This window comes from Oryzias latipes, chromosome 19 (genome assembly GCF_002234675.1).
Source record: "Oryzias latipes chromosome 19, ASM223467v1".
NCBI lineage: Eukaryota > Metazoa > Chordata > Actinopteri > Beloniformes > Adrianichthyidae > Oryzias > Oryzias latipes.
In genome coordinates this window covers 12,142,898-12,152,596 of record NC_019877.2, presented here as the reverse complement: position 1 = coordinate 12,152,596, position 9,699 = coordinate 12,142,898, and the positions used below count along the sequence as shown (strand labels likewise).

The 9,699-nt window shown below is 40.4% G+C and overlaps 1 protein-coding gene across 1 annotated transcript; it reads right to left on the bottom strand.

Moving 5' to 3' along the window:
• Positions 1–604: 604 nt before the first annotated feature.
• Positions 605–2,268, bottom strand: foxi2 (forkhead box I2). Its single transcript, XM_023949820.1, has 2 exons — positions 1,549–2,268; positions 605–1,413 (listed from the first exon to the last, which is right to left on the bottom strand). Exons 1-2 carry the CDS (start codon positions 2,141–2,143, stop codon positions 875–877), a joined length of 1,134 nt encoding a protein of 377 aa, XP_023805588.1. The 5' UTR covers positions 2,144–2,268; the 3' UTR covers positions 605–874.
• Positions 2,269–9,699: the final 7,431 nt, after the last annotated feature.

Sequence of the window (9,699 nt, the reverse complement as noted above, 5' to 3'; positions counted from 1 at the left end):
CGTCAATTAATTTTTCTTTTGTTCTGGACCAGAGAGCGCCTGAGCGGATTCAATTATCAACCAATTAAGAGGTGTTTCCCTCTATTGACAGGCTTTGATTCCGTGCTGTCCGCATTGTTTGAAGAGAAGGCCGAGGCAGGGTGTTGTGTTGCTTGAACTGCCATGCGTGGGCCTCTGCAGGCCCGCTGGTGCGTCACTCGCCTCGGAAGCGCATCGAAACGCAAGGATTAATGGTCAGCACAAAATAAATAAATAAATAAAAATATAATCACCCCTAAGTATATTCATATATTTCAACTTATTAAGGATTTTAGGGAAAAAAGTTGTGTGGAAGTTTGGTGAGTCTGTCATTTGGGGTGCAGGGACGCAGAAGGCACTGCGGGGCGTGGACATGAAATTAAAAGGGCCCGTTTCACAAAGCGGAAGGGTATGTTGCGCTCTGAATAATTAATAATTTATGACAATGATGTCATTCCGTTATTATAACCCAGAATGCTCCTGTGTCCCACAAGATTTAGTAAAATTACGCACAGAAATGTGACTTTTGCTGCAAACTAAAGTTCCAAACTGGATCGATTCTCCTTAATAAAAAATAGAAAATGAATAATTTGCTGTCAAAACAATCGACTTTTATTCAAACGTGAGTTTAAATAAAATACATGGTTTCTCTTATGAAAATAATTTCTGTACACCGGAGGGTTCAATTTTAAGACAAAACTTGCTCCAAAACGAGCAATTTCAATCAGAAACAAACAAAAAGAAGTCAGATGTATGATCATTTACAAAAAAACAGAACACAGTTGGCTAAAGGCACTTTGTTGTGAGGATGATGGATGCTGCAGGGTCTCAGAAATGCGTAAAAATGATCAAAAGTCTACACCTCTGTGCCCTCCCGGCTGTATATGAGGTTATTCACACTGAAGTGGTTGGAGAGGCTTTGCATTGATGGATAATAGCTCATTCTGCTGTTGTCAGAGTTCAGGGGAGACACAAACGTGGGGGAGTAGGAACCCAGTCCGGACATGCCCTCCCGGGTGTGCGCCAGCCCCGCAGAGTGCGTGGCGCCGCAGTCCCGTTCCCCGCCACCGCTTCGCGGGCTCTCGCTGGCCCCGCTGGCCGCCAGCAGGGAGCTCACTGTGGACACGAAGTTGCTGAAGCACGGGCTATTGTCCCCGGAGGGGGGCGGGGGGGTCTTGGTCTCCGTGGAGGCCGGGGATCCGTGCAGGCTGGGCGGAGAGGAGCTGAGCAGACTGGCGGTGTCGGAGAGTTTGTGAGGGGTTTCCTCTGATTTGACGCACGGAGAGCCGCTCTCTACGCCATTGGCATCCGCTCTCCTCTTTCTCTTCCTCCTGAAGTTTCCGTTGTCGAACATCTTCTCACAGTTGGGGTCAAGCGTCCAGTAGTTCCCCTTACCTGAGAGGGAAACACATTTCTGTAACTACAGCCATGACCAACATTTCACATTTTATTCTAAAAATCATTTTTCTAGATGCAGAAATAGGCAAAAGATTTTAAAAAGTTTCTCGGAATGATAAAAAAAAGACTCACCTGGATCATCCTCGTCACGGGCGACTTTTTTAAAGCAGTCATTCAGCGACAAGTTGTGGCGAATTGAATTCTGCCATCCTGCTTTACTCTTCTTATAGAAAGGAAAATTGTCAGCAACGTATTGATAAATCTGGCTGAGAGTCAGCTTTTTGTCCTGAGAGTTCTGAATAGCCATGGCTATGAGAGCAGAGTAGGAATACGGCGGTCTGACCATCTTGAAGAGCTCCTGCTGGCTGGATATGGACAACCAGCCCAGATCTGCTCCTCCGAACCCCGTTGGAGGCGGCAAGAACTGCCTCTGGTTCGACCCGTATCCAGACTGGAGGTAGGACGCGCTGTTGTTCCCAGGAAGATAAGGAGACGAGTTGATGCCCGGTCCGTTTAGCCACAGGTATGGGTTCGTGGACTGGGAGGTGTACTCTCCGAGGCCATAGCTGGGTGGGTGAGGAGGTGGCCTCTGGGGGGGATGGTGGTGGAGATTCTGCTGGTAGACGCCGTAGTTGTCGCAGTATACAGCCATGTCCAGAATCTCCTGCGCGCTGTGCTGGATGGGGCTGCTCTGCTGGGTAGAAGGTTGGTGTCCAAACGCGTTCATAATCCACTGAAAGTCGATCAACCTAAACCAACTGTCGCCCCTGTCTCTCCCTCAGGACTGAGGTCGATCTCAGGAGGGGGACTATTTATGCGCAGCGCCGTGAGCCTCTACAGGTAGTCCTCTGAGAAGGAGAAAAAAAACTTTTAGGATGGTCACACCCCTCTGGTGCGCGCTGGGCTTAACTCCCACTCATCCAATTCTATCAGTGAGCACTGAAACTGTCCTGTTGGTTGAAAAAAAACCTCCACATTTAGATACTTCGAGGATTTTACGTAGCATCCGCGCGTAATTACGCACAAACACAGAAGCTAAAAACACGTTAAAAAGACGTGCAAGAAGATTCGCTGAAAACCCGCGGGGATTTGCGCGTGAGCGCCAAGGTGTCAAACACAAACACCCGCGTGTCTTTGTGAGGGGCCTCTTTCTGCTAAAAGAACATCTTTTCCAATAAATACATTGAAAACGCTGCAGGTTTAGTGTCAACAGGTTGGATGACTTTGGAGGTGAGCAGTCGTGCAAAAAGAGGATTTACAGTTATTAAGTTTTATGATACTAAACAAAACTCGATTTTTACAAGAAAAAAAATGGGAATTAAAATAGAAAAATCAATATTGGACAGATTAACATTTGTTCGCTATAAACCATTTCCTTCTGTTTTAAAATGTGCATTTAATTGAGGTAAAATCGCTCTAACTGAATAAGGAACAGTATTTGAGTCTGATAGTCAATAATTACTTATTTAAAAATCCCTTTCGTTTTCTGAAATAGTAAGAGGACTTCTACCACAGCATTAGTCAGATTTAAAAATCATTTGAGAGAAAAACAAAAACAAATTTTACATAAAATTAGTTTTATGAAGTTTAAAAGTGTCTTCAAACTCGCTCTGCTGCGCATTTTACGCACAATTGCAGTTCTACTCTGGAGAAAGGGGCTCGTTTCGGATCATGTTCTTTTGGTCTTCATGCAGGAAAAGCGGGCTCTGCGGGTTACCGCCGGACCCCCGCACTAATCGGCACAACATTCCTCCTCTCCATGACCTTGATGTAATTGTTTGGCTCCAAGGTGTTGTCCCGAGGTCCGACAGCAGCGGGAGAGGCGGCATTTTAACCTGCATATATGATGTTAAATGTCTGACTCAGCTAATTATGTGGTTACACTACAATGGCCCGTGGGAGGAAATTCACATCACAAATTTGATCCTGCTTTCCTCAACTTGATGGGAGGACGATTCACCTAGAAAAGAAAAGTCAAACATGCCGGCTCTGTGTGCGTAGGATGGGTGTGCCTCCTCTGTTTCCTGGAGCCTTTTGAGGTTCTGGGATCTTTTCTTTGGGATATCTAGTTAATCATACTCGGTGGTTTGGCAAAGCCCCTGCAGACCCCCTTCAGTCAGACCATAAGGGGATGCTCTGGGGGAATCCGCTTTTCAGCCAATTTTACAGCCCCCAGCCAGAGTTGACATAATTTACAGTTGTCAGTAATCAGACACTTCTCTGCTTATTTTTGTACATTTGGAATCATTACAAAACCGTATAGGAGGAAAAAACATACATGATTCTGGTGTGAAGTCAATATTTTTGACTGCAAACATATTAGTCGCCTTTGACCTTCAATGTCTCCCTCTAGTGGACGAAGAAGGTAGAACAACCACTTCACGGAAAATGCTCAACCCCTCTGGTCTGCATGGAGAACAAGAGATTAATGACACTTGAAGAGCAGAGGTCTGAAGCTTGGCAGGCAGAGTGACACTCTGGCCTCAGAGCATCCTTCATTCACTTTTTTATTCTTCTGGATGGCAAAAGCAAGGACACTCTGGGGGCTTTCAGCTAAGCTTTGCACGTTTTCTCTGAATATTTTAATGATTTCAAGTGACTGCACTGCATAAACGTCTGGAGCCAACCCACTTCATTAAATAAATAAATAAAAAATCAGCATGCATGACTCCGGAATCTTTTATAAAGCTCTTTAGAAAGCTCTGCAGGCTTTCTGAGGGAAATTGTGAATGTTTTATCAAATATCTTCTTACACTTATTACACTTTCCCCTTCACTGAGAAGTAAAATAATAAGAAAAATATTTAAAATTTTAAAGATAATGATTTGCAGGTTTTATCTACACGTCAATGATCAAAAACAGGTATGCATCACTGTTGCAGGGTTCTAGAATTGACCACAGAAAGGGAAATGGAGAGTAAAACTAGGCTTTAAAGAACGTATAAAACCAGAGGGAAAACAGATATATTTTCCTTCAGACAGTAATTTACTCAGCAGGATGGTGCACATTTATGGTGAGCCATGTGCACCTGCAAGTGCAAACATCAAATTCAAGATGGTTTGAGGATTAAAACAAAAGCAATTTTTTAGTAAATCATAATGCTCAATTTGTTGAGCAATTTTACTGCACAGGTGTATGCACACCATTGGTCCAATGCTTCTAAAAATCGTGGAAAATCTATATTTATATTTTGGAAAAATTCACAATCTGCATCAACATTCTCTACCATTCCTAAAAAAAGAAAATATAACTCTGTCAGAGAGACAGGTGTCAAAAGAATCGATATAAATGTCAATGTTGGTTCAAAACTATCAATCTAAAGTAGACCCACTCACACAAGTGCAGTGGAGAAGCCTTTTCTCAGCAATTAGTCGGTTCTGTGTGCATGCTGCCCTCTGGCCATTTTAGGTTGGGCCTGCAGCCTGCCCGCTGGCCCAAAGCGCACAGTCTAGAAGACAGAATTCCAAGCAGCTGTGCTTTCTGCTGCTGCTGCTGGCTGCATTTACTTGTCTATCTCCTGCACAGGACAGATGGAAACCAATGCTCCTGGGTAATATCACACGCTATCGTCTGCAGAGATCAAAGTGACAACCCCTGATGTTGCAGTGACAGCATCCTCCAATGGAGGGCAGCATTGACACAGAAACGACCCTTTCAGTATTTATTACACAGACAGACTAAGAGCCATCCATCAGCCCTGCTGTGCAGCTCTCTGTGGGGAAAGATAAATCAAAACCTGGAATCTGATCAGTGTATTGATTTTAAGTAGATAAGAGTCAAGAACTATAGGAGAGTGAATTTAAAGTGAAAGCAATGAAAAATGCTTCACTAAGAGGAAGTTAGAACCCTTAATGAGCAGGATTGAGTCTTTACAAGATTTATAATTTCGCCAATATTCATTCTGCAACTCATTATGTGCAACATTACCTGCATGAATACACTTTGCAACAAAAAGTTGAAGGAAAAAAGCGATGCGCAGCAATCTGGCTCTCAGTGTAAACACGGGAGGAAACTGAAAAATGATCCAAACCTAGAAAATTCCCCATCAAGTTAAAAGAACTAAAAAAAAAATGACTGAAGTTATAAAGATGTAATTAAGTGGTTCAAATCAATATACCTCTAGTGGGGGCCGACATGCCTGTGGCACTCATTAGCCATTTCCATGTGAAGCTCAAACTAGTTGGGAACTCTGCCTTCTCATCAAACCACTTCTCCGCCCCCGATCTCTAGGTATGTTTCCTAGCAACGCATCCACCTGACTGCCTGGGAAAACCCAGTGCTTCATAATAGCCTTGGCTAATATAGATCAACACCACTTGGCTCTGTCCCATCAATCTACAATAATAAATCTGCTCACAAAATATACCTTTTAAAATAATATTTGCACAAACCGAGCCATTTTAAAACTTTATTAAAATGTTTTTTTCTTTCTTTTCTGTGTCTGTAGCAACTGGTTGTGGATCCAGGTGAGAGTGATAGAGTCAGAGTCGTGTGGTTGTTTTTGCAAGCTATTTTCCCCTAAACCTGTTGACATTAAAAAAAATACTCATAAATACTTTTCAGCCTGAAATACCCCCCCCCCCAAAAAAAAGGGGGGGGGGGGGGGTAAGCGGAAGAGATGCAGCCTTTTATAATTCAAATCCCTCCATCAACTCACACGGAGACAGTTTTAAGCCAAGGTCACTTGAGGGCACGATACAGAGAAAGAAAGTAATTAATCCAGATCAATTCAAAAATTAGTTCAAACTGTAAATTCATTTGTAGTGAGGAATTCAGACTACAGAGAGGAATATTTGCTAGGAGCTCCTCTACAGAGCGTGCATCATCAATACAGGGAGATCATTTTGACAGTAAACACTAAGAGTGTATTTAAAGGAGTCTGATACGATACGTATCACGATACACATCTCATGATACAATACAATACATATTCAGATGTTTCCCCTAACAGTACCAGAGACAGATTTTATTTTGCCTTTTTGTTGGTATTGAAGAATATGACTTAGAAAAACTGCCCAAACGTTATACAACTTCCACACAAATAAAGTGGTAAAATATAATCTAATAAATGAAAGTTTTGTTGACTTTATTTTGGTACATTAAGAAATATTTTTTCAATACACAACATTGTTGGATTTTCACAACAAATATATTTCAGTATAATAAAAAACAGAATAGAGGTGAATTAACCAATAAGATTTTATAAGTCCGGTTGAAAAAATAAAATATGTTTATGTCCAACACTGCTAAATTATAATAAATTAGTACTTTTAAAACAGCTAAGGTGCCAGAATAGGTGAACAGGTTTCATTCATGAGTGAATGAAAATAAAAAATATTACATCATTAATTCTAATAATAAAAAAATCATCTTGGCAGCATTTTCCATCAATACAAGTATCGACAAATGAAATATCGTGATATTTCACTGGATCAGTTGCTAGTAAACATGCTGGTAATGAGGCTGTAATCTCATTTACTAAGTCTACGTACATGGAACAACATAATAGCTGCATCCACGGGATGTAAAACATTTTCATTTTTGTTCTTCGTCTCTCAACAGGAAAAATGTATTAAATTAGATCCAAAATAGATCAGCTGATTGCTAGGTGACTTGGACTAGTAAAAAAAAAAAAATTTGTAAAGCTTAACCATTGGTCCTTTGGCGTTCTGTTTTTCTCATGTCGTCCTCCGTATCGTTACGTTTGGTTATTTAGTTGCAATCCGTGGGTTTGGTTCGTAACAACTGGGGGCTCGTCCGGGATATTTCCTAAAAAGATTAATTTAGGATTAACTTTTGGCTTAAAAAGAATCCAAAAAAACAAGAATGTGTTCGATTCATTTAAGTTCCAGGTCAAAAATTGTATGGAGAGTGGTATTATGATGTTTGATTTAGAAAAGATATTTGTGGAATGGAAGGTCAAGAGAAGAAAGAAATGTATGCAAAAAGTCAGGCACGACAAAATGGCTTTGAAAAAAGAGATTGTATTTCTTAGAGTTTGGCAAATGAAGTTTAACAGTAACCCCTGACAGAGTTCATCACTAGGACTCTGAAGCTGGAGACTCCATTTGGATGGAAATAAGGCTTTGAAAAGAAGACAAACATTTGTGGTGATTTATGGAAATATCACCCTCTTATTAGGCAAAGGAGGCATTTAAAGACAAGCGCACACACTTCCTCTCAGCAAATGAAAGTGTGTCAGGAGAGACGGAGAAATATATACACGTTATTCCTGGCTGAAATGACAAATGAGATGGGGATGGAGTGTGTTGTAAATACATTTCTCTTTCAGAGGGGAAGCTCGCTCACAGCTCTCCCTCCAACAAAGCCGATGGAAATTCTCTCAATTAAGCCATACTTTTCCCTGTGCTTTGGGGAGAGGAGGAGAGGGTGAAGCATAATGGCACAGCACAAATCACTAAGAGCCTATTGAAATAGCTGCCAGAGAACGATTTAATATTACCACCACCGAAACGCTTCACCCTTTATCCCTTTTCAATTGCAAGGCTTGATATTGAGAGTGCAGTGGGTATTCCTGATAAGTGAATTGTAATATTGATGAATTTTCTTATCCTCTTCTCGTGGGCGGCAGTGAATGGATGAATCGTTGTAATGAAATAACCAAGTTGGTGTAAAAAAATAAATAAAATAAAATAAAAAAGAGCTAACGAAGCTTTGAACCTTTGAGACCAAATAACTGCCAGATAACCTGAGAATTTATGGAGCAGAGAAAAAATAAATTCTAATTTAATGTGTTATGATTAATCACCATGATTTTGTCTCTGTGTGAAGCAATTTTTTTTTATAAAGTTTTATCACTTTAGCTTTATATGAACTATTTTTTTTAATTCTCTTCATAATTTAGGCCCCAACCTTGATCACTTTGCATCATTTGTTCCCTCTAAACCCTGATTTTAATGACAATAAATGGATAAAGCATTGTGTGATGTCACCATAGCAACATGAGGGATGGATGAACCCTGAGGTCATGTGACTTTTTTGAAGCCAGTTTTTCCAGCTCCCTGGTTGACGTGACGCCAAAAATTAGACAAAACTTGGAACACATACCTAATGTAGAACCACGAAGAACACTTGAGCTTGTCTGCATTCATATTTTAAAACCAGAGAAGAAAGTGATGCATGATGGAAACATTTATTCGTTACATAAATTAGAATCTTAATTTTCAATACAGGAAATCAAAAGTTTAAAAAACAAACATGGAAAGGCTTCAACTCATTCTATTAATTCTAATTTTCTGTATCTGGATAAAAAAATCAAATCAAAATCTATATTTATAAAGGACTTTGCATACATCGTTAACACAAAATGCTTCGCAGGATAAAAACAACTTTCAGACTTAAAAACCAAAAGCAAAACAAAAGTATTAAAATGAATAAATAAATAAAATTGACGTTTAAATACGTGGCCCATAATTTGCACCATTTTCTCCCTGCTACATTTTTGCTCTTACATCTGCAAAACATTCCACTTCATCTGGAGAACATATTTAGAATCCAAATGAGTTTTTCCGGAGTATCTATTTTTGATCACCTTTATCTACATTTTTAATCATGTTGTGTATGATTGTTATCTTGCATCGGTTCTTCTGAGATCTCTTACATGGTAGATGAGGCCTGCTCAGTCCTAGTCCTCAAGATCTACCACCCAGCCTGATTTCCAGCACTCCCTATCCCTTTTGCTGCTGACTCAGGTGTTTCCGTGTTCTGCCGGACTGAACACAACTGATCAGCAGCAGGAAATGCAGGGGGAGCCAGAAAACAGGCAGGGTGGTAGATCTTGAGGAGGCCTGATCATTTACTTTCCCTTTGATACAACACATGTCGAACTGTTTCCAATCAGGACACAGCTTTTCACCTTAACTTCAAATAAATCTCTCTACTTTGTGTTTGTGGAGGAGTTTTAAGTGTTGGACCTTGTGGATTAATTTGTTTATAAGTGTATTCTTTCAAAGCACTTTGACTTTTGAACACATACAAACAACAAAACGCTTGCTGAAAGTGTATTAATGTGCTTTTATTCAGAAGTTAGTGATCACTTATTTGATCTAAATTATAAATCACACATTAGACCTGCACAGGATCTACTGAATTTTAGCTTCTGAGCATTCAGGTAAATGTGGAGTGGGTGGAATATGTAATGGCCTTCGAGGAAAGTCAAGTAACGTGGAGATTCAAAAGGTAACTAAGGAATGAGGGAACAGAAACTGCAAGAAAAATGTTAAGCTTTTCTGAACACATATGTCAGCTTTGGGAAGGAGTTGA

Excerpts from the sequence above, each read along its gene's own strand:
- foxi2 (XM_023949820.1), bottom strand. The coding sequence starts at position 2,143 with ATGAACGCGTTTGGACACCAACCTTCTACCCAGCAGAGCAGCCCCATC. Across the intron at positions 1,414-1,548 it reads CCGTGACGAGGATGATCCAG|GTAAGGGGAACTACTGGACG; the intron begins GTGAGTCTTTTT and ends TTTCCCTCTCAG.